Here is an 18,297-nt window from a genome sequence, read left to right as displayed (position 1 = left end):
TTGTTGGGCTGGGCCATGTTGGGTTGGGCCAGGCCATGTGTGTATCTATTTAAGATTAGCTAGCAGAGATATAAACTTTATAAAGGACACAGACAAACATGATTAAGTATTTTTTTAAAAAAAAACTTAAAAAACATGCTTAAAATGTTAGCACTCGTTGGTTTTAAAGGTTCTTTCTTTGTATTTCTCCCATGGGATCCAGTGAACTGGGCAAAGGAAGCTCTGGCTCTTTCCTTCCTTCCTCACGGGTCTGGTGGGGGAGGAGTCTCAGCCAGTAGAAGGAAGAGAGGCTTGGCTCAGTAGCTCTGCTGTGTGATTGAGAGAGCCTGGAAAAACAAGCTCTGCCTCAGAGAAGCCTCAGCCAATGGAGAAAATAGAGGTTTTGCTCTGTAGCTCCTGTGCAATTGAGCAAGCATTTCAAAGCAAGCCGTTATGCAGAAGGAAGCAAGATATAGGGAGAAGGGAGCAGATGACAGCCAGTTGCTCGGGGGCCTGATAGGAGCCCTCTTGGGGCCTGATTCGGCCCCTGGGCCACATGTTTGACACCCATGCTCTAGCCTCTTCCATCAGGGAGGAGAGTGGGGAATTCTGGCTCTCACACCCTTCAAAAATAGCTTGGTGGGAAGGCAGGGTTAAGACCCGAGCATGCCTCCCATTTTAATTTGGAAAAAGCATGGCTCCAGCAACAGGCGCTTGGGAGCTGGCGTGCTGCAGGTCTGAGGTGAGGGATCATCTGGAAGCGGACTCAGTTTCCAGCAGCACCGGGCCTCAGCATCCCCTGGCAGATTTATCTCTTCCGCAGACAAGAAGATGATCCACAGATGTGTGAGTGGACCGGCCGTGTCCGATATCACTAAACGCAGGACACAAATTGAGAGCTACAACTCCCCCGGGCGCTGAGGCACTCCAAACAAAGAAGAGGTTTTTGAAAAGAGATATTGTATTTGGATAATACGATTACAGTAAAGGAATGGCCTTTAAAAAAAAAAATTGAGCTGCGCTGAGATGAAATACAACCCACAGCCTGCTGGGGCTACAATTAACAGACAGTCTGCTAATAAATTGCTCGTCAGGGTTGGGTGTTCTGGGACAAATCCTTCAAGGTCACCAAGAGCGGATCTGCCAGCTCTTCAAACAGGTGTCTCCTGAAGGGCCTCCGGTCAGCCATGACAGGCTTTGGGCCTAGCCCTTTCAACATGGCTGCGCGCTGCTTGTCGTTGGCTTCAAGTGGAAAATATTTCCGGAAGCCCGAAGGGGAAGAGAGTGTCGTATATCAAGCAGTGATGAGGTGTAAAGAGCCGTCTGTCACAAACGGCACAATGGGATGGTAAATATCTTCTCCCCAAGCCCTGCTTGGTTTCCGGCAACTTGTCGCAAGTCAGACGTTCAGCTGGCCACCTCCGGCAGGCCACAGATTGTGTGTCTTCGGCTCTGAAAGTGATCAGGCATGCTTGGCAGAGGGAGGATATGAAAAGCGTCCGAGAGAGAGAGGCACTGAAACGTATTGCCTAAGGTGGAACTTCAATCTTAGCATAATGAAATTACAGAGGGAATGCAGGTTTCTCTTTGAACATTCGTTGCACCGAATTGAGAAAAGATTCTGGGGCTGTTGGGGGACTAGATTATCATGTGCATAGTTAAAAGTCATTCCAATTTAGTATATGCGCTGATGAAGTGAGCACACAGTTAAATGTCTTCAAGGCCTTCATACTTTAAGGCTGCCAGATCCAGGCTGAGAAATTCTTGGAGACATTTAAACAATGGGCACATCCACAAACCAATTGCCCTTTCACCACACCCCCTCCAGCCTAGAAATAGCAGCTCTCCAGCAGCCCTGGCCTCACTCAATGCACAGCAGCCAAGAAGGTCTGAGCGCCTGCTCCAGCTGCAACGCCACTGAGGATGTTCTCCGCAGCTGAGAACGAAACGTCTGGAAGGAAAACTTTCTCCAGTAGAACACGGCACTTGAGCCCGAAAGATTCTACTAACCCTAATGATGCTACCAGCCGTGAAAACCTGAAATCTTTGATAATTCTTGGAGGTTTTGGGGATGGAGTCTGGCAATGGGGGCTCAGGGAGGGGAAGGGCTTCAGTGGGGTATAATGCCATAGAGTCCAACTTTCAAAGTGGCCATTTTCTCCAGGGAAACTGATCTCTGTCACCCTTCAATCAGTTGAAATCCCATGAGATGGGCACCTACTTCCCCTTTTGACCCATACTTCACTACGATAAACCTGCCTTTGACTTTTTGCTCTTGCAGCCCTGCTCTTCCACTTATGAATAAGTGGATACTTCTGTTGTCTGATGTAATGGAATCAAATCAATGCTTCATCTAGCCCTGCACCCTGTAGGTTTTACTGTAGCAAACAGATGCCCCTGGAAGACTTACAAACACGGCACTGGAAGTCAACGCCTCCCCTCTGTTGTTGCCCTCCCAGTACTGGTATTCAGAGTCACTGCCTCTGAAGATGGAGGTTCCATTAAGCCAGTTTAGCTAACAGCGATTGATGAGCCTGTCCTCAATTAATTTGTCTAATTGTCTTTTAAAAGCAGCTAGATGCAAAGGCATCAATATACCCCCAAGGCAGTGGTGGTCTCCACAATTTAATTACCGCTTGAGTGAAGAAGTACTTCCTTTCGTCTGCCCCGAATCTGCATTTAAAGTTTTGTTTCTTTTAAATTTACCAGGGGGCGAGGATGAGTGTGCATCCTCACAGTGGGAGGGCTTCTAATGCCCTGGCCCCACTGATAGACCTCCTGATGGCACCTGGTTTTTTTTTTGGCCACTGTGTGACAGAGAGTGTTGGACTGGACGGGCCATTGGCCTGATCCAACATGGCTTCTCTTATGTTCTTAGGAAGAACTCGAACATCAGAAAGAAAAAATGGAACATTTCTAGCATAGCGTGGAGGGAACCATTCGCAAGAGCTATTAGATGTGTTTCTGCTTCAGGGTCCAGCAAGTTTCTGGTCTTGAGCATCGGTGGCTGAAGTCTTAGTTTTGGTAGCATTAGGTAAAATGTCAGCTAACAAAACAAAGATGCTAAGACCTGCTTAGACTTCAGCTGAGCGAAGTCGCATCATTGAGCCTTGAAGCAGAGAAAGAGACCTGCGTTGGTTTTGTTAGATGGTCATCTTCCAGGGATACAATTTAGTGATTTTAGAGGTCTTCCGGAGGGCACCATTCACATGGCAATCTGTGTTCCAACTGCAAGACTAGGGTCTGCTCCTTGACCCACCTAGTGAACCTGCAAACGCTGGATTCTTACTCCAAAGACCAAACCAAAGGGCATCCCCAATTTTTACAATCACAAGTCTCAGATAACACACCTGGAAGGCAGCAAACCACATGAGCCAATCCAGACGATAGTGATAAGGACTGATGAAGCAGGGCCTCCGGTGCACATCCCCGGGTTTACACTTGAACTCGTACTCCTCCCAAACTGCAGCCGGGTCGCTGGGATCCAGGCTGGATGTCCCTTGAATGATGACCTCGGTTCTCTCTTTGGTGATGCTAAGAATGACAATGACAAGAGAGTTATTCTTTGGACCTTCCAGTAGACCGACACCCAAACCTGAACTCCTGTACCAAGGGGCAGAAGTGAACCAGTTGGGGGGGGGTAGAAAAAGCCCTGCAGGAACTCATTTGCATATTAGGTCACATCCCCTGACATCACCCTTGATCCCCACAGGATTTTTTTGTACAATAAGCCCAGCAGGGACTCATTTGCATATTAGGTCACACACCCCTGACATCACAATTGATGCACACAGGGCTTTTTTTGTAGAAAAAGCCCTGCAGGAACTCATTAGAATATTTGGTCACACTCCCTGACATCACCATTGATCCACACAGGACTTTTTTGTACAATAAGCCCAGCAGGGACTCATTTGCATATTAGGCCACACACCCCTGACATCACCATTGACGCACACAGGGCTTTTTTGTAGAAAAATCCCTGCAGGAACTCATTTGCATATTAGGCCACACCCCCTGACATCACCATTGATAACCACAGGACTTTTTTGTACAATAAGCCCAGCAGGGACTCATTTGCATATTAGGCCACACACCCCTGACATCACCATTGACGCACATATGGCTTTTTTTGTAGAAAAATCCCTGCAGGAACTCATTTGCATATTAGGCCACACCCCCTGACATCACCATTGATAACCACAGGACTTTTTTGTACAATAAGCCCAGCAGGGACTCATTTGCATATTAGGCCACACACCCCTGACATCACCATTGACGCACACAGGGCTTTTTTTGTAGAAAAATCCCTGCAGGAACTCATTTGCATATTAGGCCACACCCCCTGACATCACCATTGATCACCACAGGGCTTTTTTGTACAATAAGCCCAGCAGGAACTCATTTGCATATTAGGCCACACACCCCTGACATCACCATTGACGCACATATGGCTTTTTTTCAAAGAAAAAGCCCTGCAGGAACTCATTTGCATATTAGGCCACATCCCCTGCCGCCAAGCCAGCTGGAACTGCATTCTTGTGCATTCCAGCTCAAAAAAAGAGACTTGGACCCGGTGAGGATACAGCCTTCAAGAAGTAAGGTGCCTAAAAAGATGGGAACCCTTGAGAGGTCAGTGTAAATTCCCCCCAAGGACAGCCAGTCTTGGGCAGATTCTGGAAAGCACAGGACAGGTACCTCTTAAATTAATTAATGAAATGGTGGGGTGGGGGACAAACAAGGTTACTGACAGCAACACTGGAGACTGGAAAGCTACAAACTCGGGCCGATTCCCCACTAGCCTTCTGCCGCTCTCACCCTCCTCTTCTCCGCAGGGCTTCCATCGGATTTCACACTCTCTGCCCCGGGGCTGCAACTGGCTTTGCCTTTCTTGCGCAGCAAACAGAAGCTGGTTTTCAGGGGATCTTGTTTGCTGCACGAAAGAGGCAGAGCGAGTCGCAGCCCCGGGGCAGATAGTGTGAAATCCGACGGAAGCCCCACTGAGGAGAGTGAGAGTGGCATAACGCTAGTGGGAACTAGGTCTAGATGGAGAGACTGCATGGATAAAGTCTGTCCTCCTCACAGGAACATCAGAACTGGTCGCTAGCCAATGCACCTGAACGACAGAAGTGGGGACGTAGGAAAGAAATGCTTCTTCCTGCAATACTGAAATCGCCTCCTGGATTTCCCTGACTACAGAAGGAAGCCACTAGAAAGAAACAGGCGGAATCACAGGAGTTCTATCAACAATCAGGGCAGAGATGCAGAATCCTTCCACATCCAGGAAGCATGCACTTCTAAACACTAGACCAGGGGCGGCCAAACTGTGGCTCAGGAGCCACACGTGGCTCTTTCACACATATCGTGTGGCTCTCAAAGCCACCACCACCCCATCAGCCAGCTTGGAGAATGTATTTAAAGTTGCTTTCTTTCCACCTCTCCCTCCCCTCCATTTGCTTTCTTTTCACCTTTCCTTCGTTTCCCGTCTTGCGGCTCTCAAACACCCGACATTTATTTTGTGTGGCTCTCCAAGCCACCACCACCCCATCAGCCAGCTTGGAGAATGTATTTAAAGTTGCTTTCTTTCCACCTCTCCCTCCCCTCCATTTGCTTTCTTTTCACCTTTCCTTCGTTTCCCGTCTTGCGGCTCTCAAAGACCCGACATTTATTTTGTGTGGCTCTTCCGCTGAGCAAGTCTGGCCACCCCTGCACTAGACCATAGTGGTCAGAGCACAATAACGCAGCGCTGGATCAGACAAACCTCCAGCCTGAGCCAACAAAGCTCTCTGGGCGGCCATCTGCTGGTGTAATGGCCTCCTTCTGCTCGGCGCCGGGCACCCTCTTCTGCCCGGACTTTTCCAAATCCTCGTGACTGACAGTTCCGCAGAATCCCAGGGTCTCTCGCATGGCAGGCTGAGTTACAAGCCATGGCCGGCTGCCCGACGCTTACACGCAGGCCGTAAATCCGGGACACCAAATTACTAATAAAAAGCATGTTCCTACTGTGCTATTCAAAATATGTCAGCTTTCACATAATCATATATTCATTATGGGCTGCAATCCTCTTTTTATTGGTTTACATAGGCTGGAATTACAGATGCCTAATGGCAGCGTTTCATCACGGGCTTGCCGGGCTCTGGTAACTGTCGAAGGGAAAAACCAGCTCGGGCTTCAAGTTTTTGGGAGGAGTGGGATGACAAACAACAGCCCAAGGAAAACACCCTCCCAGGACTCCGAAGAAGCCAAGATCAGCCCAGAGGCGTGAGGAGAGAGGTACGTTCGCCCAAACCCCTCTCCAAATCATGGCCAAATACTTGGTGACGTCTGCAGAAAAGCGGTGGAGATTTTCCCAGTGTGAAAAGACGGCATAGCGTCTGTCGGAAAACCCACTTTTGTACTGCAGGCTAAAAAGCCATTTTGGCTTGCTCCAAACGCGGCTGGAGGAACAATCCAACGGCATGCGTGAGCTCCAATTTGTACGTGGTATCATGGCGGAGAAATTTAAAATCCTGCCAGCCAAACACCTGACTCCGGATTCCGTACTTGGGTAGCCTAGATCCTATGCCAGGAAAAAGTGAATTTCTAAACTTGTCTTTTTTAGAACTACATCTAAACTACATTTAGAACTAAATCAGTGCCATTTTTGTACAATCTCTTCAGGGCTTTTTTTGTAGCAGGAACTCCTTTGCATATTAGGCCACACAACCCTTGAAGCAGCCAATCCTCCTGGAGCTTACAGGGCTCTTTGTACAGGGCCTACTGTAAGCTCTTGGAGGATTGGCTACATCAGGGAGGCGTGGCCTAATATGCAAAGGAGTTCCTGCCACAAAAAAAGCTCTGCATCTCTTTGAGAACCATGGATCAACTTAATAATAATAATAATAATAATAAACTTTTATATATATCCCGCCCTCCCCGCCAGGGCAGGCTCGGCAGCTCACAGGACATGGCGCATACCATGATTACAATAAAATACAATTAATACAATAAAATACAGTTAAAATGCAGTTAGATAAATAATTTAAAACCAATATAAATTGAAGGTGCTACAGTACAATACATATATATCAAGATGGCTAGGTGTCATTTCCAGGATTCCACGTTAAAAGCCAGTTGGAAAAGGACAGTTTTACAAGCCCTGCGGAACTGATTGAGGAACTTAAGAAAAACCCCCTCAGAGTTCACTAATCACATGTGTTTTAACTAATTAACAAACTCATTCCTATGCAAATTTGTTGTTATTGTTCTGTTGCACAGTCGAGTCCGACTCTTTGCGACCCCATGGACCAAGTCACACCAGGCCCTCCTGTCTTCCACCATCCTCTGAAGTCTGCTCAAATTCGTGTTTGTTGCATCAGTAATGCTGTCCAGCTATCTCCTCTTTTGCCGTCCCCTTCTTCTTTTGCCTTCTGATTTTTCCTAGCATCAGGATCTTCTCCAGTGAGTGCTCCCTTCTCATTTGGTGGCCAAAGTATTTGAGCTTCAGCATCTGACCTTCCAGGGAACAGTCAGGGTTGATTTCCCTTAGGACTGACTGATTGGATCTTCTTGCAGTCCAAGGGACTTTCAAGAGTCTTCTCCAGCACCACAGCTCAAAAGCAACTATTCTTCTGCACTCGGCCTTCCTTATGGTCCAGCTCTCACAGCCATACATTACTACTGGGAATGCCATCGCTTTGACTATACGGACTTTGGTTGGCAGGCTGATGTCTATATTTTTTATTATACTGCCCAGGTTCACCATAGCTGTCCTCTCAAGGAGCAAACGTCTTTTAATTTCATGGCTACAGTCACCATCTAATCTTGGATCCCAGAAATGTGAAGTCTGTCACGACTTCCATGTCTTCCCCTTCTATTTGCCAAGGTGAGATGATCTCAGGTTTTTTGATGTTGAGTTTCAAGCATACTTTTGTGCAAATTTAGGAAGATTTATTTTTTAAAAAAACACTACTGAAGCAAAACACCCACCGAAATATCTAAAATGGCACCTTTAAAGGAGACGGAGACAGACAGACAGACAGAGTTCGACGTTAGTCATCTTTGGCCAACAAGATTCGTACCTTCCGAATGCCCCGTAGGTGTTGACTATCCTGAGGGGATTGAAGGAAGTGTTCATGACTTGGCGGGAGCTCAGCAGATTCACCACCACTGGAACGCTCAGACAGGCGATCAGGACCCCAAAAGATATGTTCACTACTCTGCGGATGTAGCAGCCTGTGGAAAAGACAAACATGAAACCACACACACACACACACACACACACTATACGAGGAAGTCATTTTGCTTTTCTTCTCTTATGTTCTTACATGGAATTCGCTGCCACAGGAGGTGGCGGCAGCGACAAGCATGGATGGCTTCAAGAGGGGATTGGATAAACATCTGGAGCAGAAGTCCATTAGTGGTTATTAGCCACAAGGTACAGATGAAACTCTGTCTGGGGCAAGTGATGCTCTGTATTCTTGGTGCTTAGGGGGGGCACAGTGTAAGAACTTCTAGTGTTCTTGCCCCACTGGTGGACCTCCTGATGGCACCTGGGTTTTTTTGCCACTGTGTTGGACTGGATGGGCCATTGGCCTGATCTAACACGGCTTCTCTTATGTTCTCTTGTGTTTTTTTTCAGCAGGGTTACTCAATCAGCTTTTAAGGAGCTCAAAGGGTTCTGCAGAAGGGCCGGTCAAAAAAGAACAGCGTTTGGGAGACGAAAAGAACACACACATCAACAGACACTCATCTTGCATTACAGCAGACCACTGGGGTGAGGGTCAAGCTCCCTCCAGCCTCCTTCCTACCGGCTTTCTGTAGACTGACCCGGGTTCCTCCCAAAACCAACACAAAAACAAACATCTGTTCACAAAACACCACTCTAGACCTCAGCTGATTGGCCTCGGCATATCTAGCCAAGGATCTGCCTTTCTCTAAATAGTCTGAGAAAAGGCTAACAAGAAGAATGTCTAAAATGCTATGTTCATAATAAGGCTGGAGGCAAAGAAGCCATTGCTGGGTTTTGGAGAATCATCTGTTTTTTTCTTCTAACGGGGATGCACTGCCCGCCAGACAAGCTTAACCTACACTCAAAATTCAACTAAAGAACCCTGAATTTCGAGTACTGTGTACAATTTTGGTCACTGGACCTCAAAAAAGATATTATAGCATTGAAAAAGTGCAGAAAAGGGCAAAGAGAAAGGGCTGGAACACTTTCCCTATGAAGAAAGGTTAATACACTTGGGGCTCTTTAGCTTGGAGAAACGTCGACTGAGGGGTGACATGAAAGCGATTTACAAGATTATGCATGGGATAGAGAAGGCAGAGAAAGAAGCACTTTTCTCCCTTTCTCACAATATGAGAACTCATGGACAATCAATGAAATTGCTGAGCAGTCAGCTTAGAACGGATAAAAGGAAGTCTTTCTTCACCCAAAGGGTGATTAACACATGGAATTCACTGCCATAGGAGGTGGTGGCAGCTACAAGCAGAGACAGCTTCAAGAGGGGATTGGATAAGCATCTGGAGCAGAGGTCCATCAGTGGCTATTAGCCACAGTTTATCGTTGGAACTCTCTGTCTGGGGCAGTGATGCTCTGTCTTCTTGGTGCTGGAGGGGCAACAGTGGGAGGGCTTCTAGTGTCCTGGCCCCACTGATGGACCTCCTGATGGCACCTGGGTTTTTGGGCCACTGTGTGACACAGTGTTGGACTAGATGGGCCATTAGGCCTGATCCAACATGGCTTCTCTTATGTTAAGTCCAGAATAGTCCAGGTGACAGAATTGGGTCTATTTCTCCCATCAAATACTACAAAGGTTCAGACTTAGAAACTGAATTGTGACATTAGACGTTGGTAAATGAGCATCTGGTTCCACAAAAAAAACAACAACCCCTCACTCAAGATGTTATTACTTGGTCGCACCGTTGAAAAGCTCTGTATCAATACTCCAAAACTGGATTGAAAATAGAATGAAATGTACACCGAACAATTTCATTTGTAGATGAGCTGAGAACTTTGCAGAGAATGTGCTCACCAAGGAAATGTGCCCTGTCTGGCTACTGTGATCCACTTAGGAATCGAGCCTCAGATGGGTTTGTCTCACTGTTGGCCAACCAGTGATAGCGCTAAGCCAAGCAAATTTGCTGATCTTTAATACTTGTGGTAGGTAACTCATGTTAGGTTGCTTGTACAGCTGAGCTACCCATGTGGGTTTCACATGCAATGCATCCTTTCATCATTTAAATAGTAAAATCAATTGTTTCAGTGACACAATGGGAAAGAGGAATAAACTATAATTCCCAGGAAGTGGTGTGAGAATGCGGACAAGCACAATTCACTCCAGATCTGGACAGTTGGGCCACTCTGAGGGATACCAGACTGTAAGAAAAAAAAATATTTGACCATGAAATTGTTTATTTTTATATTATCTTATCAATTCTTTCTTTAAACTATCGCCTGCAGTGTGTATGCATATGTGTAGGAGAGAAGGTTACTGTGATTAATGCATTTCTGTATAGGTACAGAGGTAGTGTTTTTACAGCAGACACATTTGGATTTTGCGAATGCCGGCCGAACAGCCCACCGAACATTCAGCTCTGTTGATCACAATACATGAGCAGGATTAGCTAGTGCCCTGGAATGGCTACTATATTCACTAAGTCTGTTCCAGCTTTAGATAAATCTTTTAGGACACTTTCTATGCATTTTAGAAAGACAACAGAGGGAGAACATGAAATAGAAAGCAAAGAAATCGATGGTGCGGCCTCATTTGGAACACTCTACAATTCTGGTCAACGCACCTCAAAAAAGATATTATAGCATTGGGAAAAGTGCAGAAAAGGGCAACTAGAAAGATTCAAGGGTTGGAACACTTTCCCTGTGAAGAAAGGTTAAAACGCTTGGGGCTCTTTAGCTTGGAGAAACGTCGCCTGCGGGGTGACATGCTAGAGGTTTACAAGATTATGCATGGGATAGAGAAGGTAGAGAAAGAAGTACTTTTCTCCCTTTCTCACAACACAAGAACTCGTGAACATTCAATGAAATTGCTGAGCAGTCAGGCTAGAACAGATAAAAGGAAGTCCTTCTTCACCCAAGGGGTGGTTAACACATGAAATTCACTGCCACAGGTGGCGGCAGCTACCAGCATAGATAGCTTCAAGAGGGGATTGGATAAGCATATGGAGCAGAGATCTATCAGTGGCTATTAGCCACAGTTTATTTATTTATTTACGCATTTATATCCCGCCCTCCCCGCCGAAGCAGGCTCAGGGCGGCTAACAACATTAAATATCCACAACAAACAATAAAACCATAAAACACTAAAAACAATTACAGCAAGATCAATTAAAATTAACAATTGCACTTTATAGATTGAACAATTTGTAAACAGTTTTGGTGCTAAGTTCCATACCATGATGTTAAACAGCTTTGTACTTTAGTTGAAGGCCATTCGAAAAAGTGTTGTTTTACAAGCCTTGCGGAATTGGGCAAAGTCCCGCAAGGCTCTAATATCATCAGGGAGTTGGTTCCACCAGTGGGGGGCCTCAATAGAGAAGGCTTGTTCTCTGGTAGCTTTCAATCTCGCCTCCCTCGGCCCAGGGATTTCTAGTAGATTTTGTGATCCAGATCTCAGTACCCTCTGGGGAATATATGGGGAGAGACAGTCCCTAAAGTAAACAGGACCTCGGCCATATAGGGCTTTAAAGGTAATAACCAGCACCTTGTAGCGAATCCAGAATACTATTGGCAACCAATGCAGTCCCCGGCTGCACATGATCCCGAATAGAGAGACCCAGTAACAGCCTGGCTGCAGCATTCTACACCAGCTGCAGCTTCCGGGTTCGAGACATGGGCAGCTCCATGTAGAGGGCATTACAGTAGTCTAGTCTCGAGGTGACCGTAGCATGAGTCACTGTTGCTAAGTCGCTGTGCTCTAGGAAGGGTGCCAGCTGTCGTGCCCACCTAAGATGGAAAAAGGCGGATCTCGCAGTGGCTGCTATAAGAACATAAGAGAAGCCATGTTGGATCAGGCCAACGGCCCATCCAGTCCAACATTCTGTGTCACACAGTGGCAAAAAAATTTATATATACACACACACTGTGGCTAATAGCCACTGATGGACCTGTGCTCCATATTTTTATCTGAACCCCTCTTGAAGGTGGCTATACTTGTGGCCGCCACCGCCTCCTGTGGCTATCTGGGCCTCCACAGCCAATGTGGACTCCAGTAGTATCCCCAAGCTCTTGACTTTAGGCGCTGATATCAGTGGCGCCCCATCAAAGGCTGGTAAAGGGATTTCCCTTCCCATGCCACCGCAACTCAGACAAAGGACTTCTGTCTTCGTTGGGTTCAGCTTCAGAAGACTCAGCCTGAGCCACCCCGCCACGGTTTGTAGTGCCAGGGCCAATTTTTCTGGGGCGGAGGCAGGCCGGCCAGCCATCAGCAGATAAAGCTGGGTGTCATCTGCATACTGATGGCAACCCAGCCCGAATCTCCTGACAATCTGGGCAAGGGGGCGCATATAGATATTAAACAACATCAAGCGGATGCCTCTGGGATGATCATCCCCCGATCGCCACCCTTTGTCCTTGATCACATAGAAAGGAGGAAAGTCATTGTAAGGCTAACCCCTGAATCCCTGCATCGGCGAGGCGGTGGATCAGCAACTGATGGTCGACCATGTCGAACGCCACCGACAGGTTCAACAACAACAGCACTGCTGACCTGCCTCGATCCAGTTATCACTGGAGATCATCTACTAAGGCGACCAGCGCTGTCTCCGTCCATGGCCCGGGTGAAAGCCGGACTGGTGTGGGTCTAAAACTGGAACTCTCTGTCTGGGACAGTGTTGCTCTGTATTCTGGGTGCTTGGGGGGCACAGTGGGAGGGTTTCTAGTATCCTGGCCCCACTGGTGGACCTCCTGATGGCACCTGGGGTTTTGGGCCACTGTGTGACACACAGTATTAGACTGGATGGGCCACTGGCCTGATCCAACATGGCTTCTCTTACGTTCTTAACACAAAAATGTGCAGAAAAAAAATTAGCAGATTTTACCAGTTTACCTGTGAAATTAGGCAAAACTGCAACAGGAGGAGAAATAAATATGTTTGAAATCTCTGTAGCTTTTATCTGGAAGAGCTTTGGAAGACTGAAGTAAGTTCTTCTTCCTGAGTTATTGTCTCTGATACTGAGATGCTATGGAATGTTTATGAACATTCCAACGTCTCTAGTTTAAAGAACTGTCAGCAATCGATGTCTTAGGACAGATGGGGGGAGGTCAATACAGAGGAGAGGAAACAGAATTATCTTCTGCCTCCTCTAACGTTTCATTTTCTCCATATTGCCAAGAAATGGTTCTTGCCAGTTTGACACAGATCGCTTTGAAGGGATTCCTTTCTATTCCATTTCCCCTTTGCAATGCGCTTCGTCATTATTTATTATTCTGGCTTTCTCTATGCATGTAAAGGTACCCAGAAGGGCTGCAGTTTTCTTGGAAGGTTTAAACACATCTGCGAGTTTTGCATATGGAAACTGAGAAGGGATCCCAAAATACCGGGAATCAGACAAATAATCAGAGCTGACCCATGTTGCATCCTGCCTTTTAAAAAAGAAACAAAACAAAAATAATTAAAAGCCAACGTATGAGACTCAAAGGGAAAACACAAATAGCTCCTCTCTTTCTCTGCGGGAGAGCTGCCTTTGTTTAAAGCCTCTCCGAAGCCCTGATAAACTGTTTAGTCTGAGAATATTTTGGGAGAATCAATCTGATTCCAAAGGGAGGTCCATTCCCCTACCCATGTCTGTGAAAAGAAGAGTGTATTTCAGAAAGACCGGGGACTTGGCCAGTTGCAAAGAACGGAAAGGATGGAGAGAAAACAAAAATCCGTCACTACAGAAAAGAATTCATTCTTTCAGGCAGGAAGCTTCCAGTTCCCAGGCCCACCTGTTGTGTGTTTGCTTCCGGGATCCAGTCTCAGGGATGTCAACTTCCTGTTTCTTCGCATCTCAGCAGACAATAACTGAGATTACCAACAGTGTTGTAAAATTCCCGCCGGGACTCCAGAATCCGCATGGCGGTACCTTGGGGAGGGACGGTGGCTCAGTGGTAGAGCATCTGCTTGGGAAGCAGAAGGTCCTAGGTTCAATCCCTGGCATCTCCAAAAAAGGGTCCAGGCAAATAGGTGTGAAAAACCTCAGCTTGAGACCCTGGAGAGCCGCTGCCAGTCTGAGAAGACAATACTGACTTTGATGGACCAAGGGTCTGGTTCAGTATAAGGCAGCTTCATATGTTCATACCTAAAAGAACTCTGCAAAGGCTCAGAGTTCGTTTTCTTGGGAAGGATCGAGTTTCTAGCCTTCAAGACGGCAGCAAACACCCTGAAAGCAATTTATCTTTCCCCATGTGTGTCTGAAAGAAGCGTAAGGATGCATTCCTTCGCGCACAGAAGCAACGTATCGTTTGAACCCGACAATGAGGTCTTACCATATGGCAAAGCTGATCCTTTTTCTTTTGACTCTTCCTTTTGCATCACCAGGACTTGGGCCTTGACGGATTTGTCTCTGGAGCTGAAAAGAAACCCCAAGGAGGCGTCGTCGAAGCAAGCGAGGCTGGGGATCATGGTCAACCAGTTCAGGAAGCTCAGGTTTCCGCTAATGATGAGGAGCACCTAGAGAGGACAAAGAAGGGGAAGATGGTTAGCTTGTGGGCCAAGCCTTCCTAATAGGCACTGATCTTTCATGTTGCTCATAGCTCTCCTTTCTCCCTAGGATTTAAGGCGGATTACAGAGTCAATATAATTGACAGGGTAGAGCATTCAGTACACAGTGCAATAGGATTGGAGTTGCAGAACCAACCGGAAGTCTAAAAAAACAGCAAGGCTGGTACAACTGACTTCGAAGCTCTTGATTCAAGACTGGCAGTTTTCTGATCAAGCTTGAGATGCAATGTTGACCTTCCTTGCCTTAATTTTATGTTGATATTTTCCTTGAGTGTATAAGGTTTTGTTTTGTTTTTTAAATGATTTTTACTGTCAAAATTTACTCCACATTCCAGAATATTTTCCTTCCTTTTTTTGTGGAGTTACGTATGTAGAATGTGCTTAATAAAACTTTAAAAAAGACTGACATGCTCATCTTCTCCACATATAGCAGGGGTCAACATGAATTTTGAAACTGAAGTCCTCAGGAGTACAATATTTTGTCTGCTCTGATATGGACAGGGGTTCTTACATGTTAAGCCTGGTATTTTGACAGCACACACACACACAGACACACACACAGACACACACACAGACACACACACACACACACACTGCTTACACTTTAAAAAAAAATCCGAACACCTTATTCTAATCCAAATTCATCTGAACATTCGGGGGATATTAAGTAGTTAACTTCGCTAACGTTTCTCACTTAGTTCTTTCATTTGACCTCACTCCCCCTTTCCCCAGCTCGCAATACTGAAGAAATTTTAAGAAAAATAATTCCCTGGTTTGCCACTTTGACACAGGATCACTTTACTGCCCTATATGTAGCAACTGGGTGGTCCATTCTGTTTTTCTTTTCTTTTGGTAACGATTCTCCTCTCATTATTACTTTAGAAGCCAGAAGCCCACGAATCTTATTTCTACCAGCTGTCCAAAAAACAAAAAAAAATCTGCAAAGGTCAAAAAATAATACTAATCTGGCCTCCGAGATTGTGACACAAGGGTGGAAATAGGAACCTTCCAACCACCCCCGCCTCAGCATATCTTCATTGGCCCGATTCAGACAACATTTGTAAGTGGGCGGGTAAATGAGTCCAAAAGCATCCATGGATGGATCTCAGCACATAATGGTTTGGAAGTGAAAAAAATGCTATCTGAGAAGGAAGCCCCTCAGGCGCTGAACTCGTTTCGGTGGTCTTTTGAGACTGGTTACATGCCTCTGTTGTTTCTAAAAATGTAATTTCTACAGCATTCTTTGACCAACAGGAAGGCCAAAGATTCATCCGCCAAACAGCAGCTGTAATCTTGAAGGCAGAATTCCATCGGTGGTGGATAACCAAGAGGATGAGGAGTAGCGGTTAGTGGGCTGGAATAGGATTGGGGAACCACAGTTTGAGCCCCCCTCTCGGCCAAAGAACTCGGACCAGCCCATTCTCTCACAGTCGAACCTACTACACAGGGAAGTCATTAAAGGCAAAGGGGACAAGAGAGTTTAAGAACATCAGAAGAGTCCTGTTGGATCAGATCAGTGGTCCATCCAGTCCAGCATCCAATCTCAAACGGGGGCCAGCCACTTCCTCTGGAGGGCCAATGACAGGGCACAGAGGCCAAGGCCTTCTTCCGATGTTGCCGCTGGCACTGGGATTCAGAGGTTGATTGCCTCTGAACGTGGAGGTTCCCCTCAGTTCCCATGGCTGGTAGACGTTGATAGACCTCTCCTCCACAAATCTATCTAATCCCACTTTAAAGCTGTTTATTCCTGTGACCATCACGACACCCTCTGGCAACAAGTCTTGCATCTTAATCGCTCTGTGATTAAAACCATGTATGCCGCCTCAAGATCCTACCTTGAAAGGCAGAATAAAAATGGCAGACAGACAGGAAGGAAATGGACTTCATTTCTATGTATTGAGCGACAGATTTTATCTACAGCAAAAGCCAACACCTTATGAGGCATCCCACCTCATAAGGGAGAATATTCTTCTGTATTCATGGTTTTCTAGGTGAAACAAATACGGCATGGGAGATAACCTATGAAACGGCTCTATAAAGGTGCACCATTTTAGTGAGTTATTTAGGTCAGTTGGTCTGGTAGTATCTAATATCCTTTGTGCCACCTTATTGTATGCCTTATTGTATGCCATGTTGCTAAGGTGTTAAGAACATAAGAGAAGCCATGTTGGATCAGGCCAACGGCCCATCAAGTCCAACACTCTGTGTCACACAGTGGCAAAAAATGTTATATACACACATACACTGTGGCTAATAGCCACTGATGGACCTGTGCTCCATATTTTTATCTAACCCCTCTTGAAGGTGGCTATACTTGTGGCCGTCACCACCTCCTGTGGCAGTGAATTCCACATGTTAATCACCCTTTGGGTGAAGAAGTACTTCCTTTTATCCGTTTTAACCTGTCTGCTCAGCAATTTCATCGAATGCCCACGAGTTCTTGTATTGTGAGAAAGGGAGAAAAGTACTTCTTTCTCTATTTTCTCCATTCCATGCATTATCTTGTAAACCTCTATCATGTCACCCCGCAGTCGACGTTTCTCCAAGCTAAAGAGTCCCAAGCGTTTCAACCTTTCTTCATAGGGAAAGTGCTCCAGCCCTTTAATCATTCTAGTTGCCCTTCTCTGCACCTTCTCTAATGCTATAATATCCTTTTTGAGGTGCGGCGACCAGAACTGCACACAGTACTCCAAATGAGACCGCACCATCGATTTATACAGGGGCATTATGATACTGGCTGATTTGTTTTCAGTTCCCTTCCTAATAATTCCCAGCATGGCGTTGGCCTTTTTTATTGCAAACGCACACTGTCTTGACACTTTCAGTGAGTTATCTATCATGACCCCAAGATCTCTCTCTTGGTCAGTCTCTGCCAGTTCACACCCCATCAACTTGTATTTGTAACTGGGATTCTTAGCCCCAATGTGCATTACTTTGCACTTGGCCACATTGAACCGCATCTGCCACGTTGACGCCCACTCACCCAGCCTCAACAGATCCCTTTGGAGTTCCTCACAATCCTCTCTGGTTCTCACCACCCTGAACAATTTAGTGTCATCCGCAAACTTGGCCACTTCACTGCTCACTCCCAACTCTAAATCATTTATGAACAAGTTAAAGAGCATGGGACCCAGTACCGAGCCCTGCGGCACCCCACTGCTTACCGTCCTCCACTGCGAAGACTGCCCATTTATACTCACTCTCTGCTTCCTATTACTCAGCCAGTTTTTGATCCACAAGAGGACCTGTCCTTTTACTCCATGACTCTCAAGCTTTCTAAGGAGCCTTTGATGAGGAACTTTATCAAAAGCTTTCTGGAAGTCAAGGTAAACAACTTGACTTGACTTGAGAGGCCACAAAAGGGAAGTCTTTCTATATACCTGGGCCCTGACACCTTTTCCTTCTAGAAATGAAATGCTACTTTCGCACCCCATGACCAAAACACCACTCTCACCGATGGGCACAGCTCTGAGATGACAGTGCTTTGAAACGTACAGTGGTATGTTGGTGTCTTGCGCCAATCGCCGTTCTCATCGCACGATGGCTCTGAACTGCAGCTGGCAGGTGGCCACTGGGCAACCATTCTCCGGATCAGGGTAGTTCAGGAATCCCCCGAGGC

General features: G+C 46.3%; 1 protein-coding gene across 1 annotated transcript in view; it reads right to left on the bottom strand.

Annotated features, from left to right (window-relative positions):
• The window catches only part of LMF1 (lipase maturation factor 1), a 216,381-nt gene that overhangs the window by 19,285 nt on the left and 178,799 nt on the right, over positions 1 to 18,297 (bottom strand). The window contains exons 7-9 of the mRNA XM_060260612.1: positions 14,444 to 14,627; positions 8,037 to 8,190; positions 3,330 to 3,513 (exon numbers count right to left, since the gene is read on the bottom strand). Of these exons, the coding sequence (XP_060116595.1) occupies positions 3,330 to 3,513; positions 8,037 to 8,190; positions 14,444 to 14,627 (522 nt within the window). The remainder of the gene's footprint in view (positions 1 to 3,329; positions 3,514 to 8,036; positions 8,191 to 14,443; positions 14,628 to 18,297) is intronic.

The sequence above is a fragment of the Heteronotia binoei genome, chromosome 20 (assembly GCF_032191835.1).
Source record: "Heteronotia binoei isolate CCM8104 ecotype False Entrance Well chromosome 20, APGP_CSIRO_Hbin_v1, whole genome shotgun sequence".
Lineage (NCBI taxonomy): Eukaryota > Metazoa > Chordata > Lepidosauria > Squamata > Gekkonidae > Heteronotia > Heteronotia binoei.
This window is presented reverse-complemented; position numbering and strand designations above follow the sequence as displayed.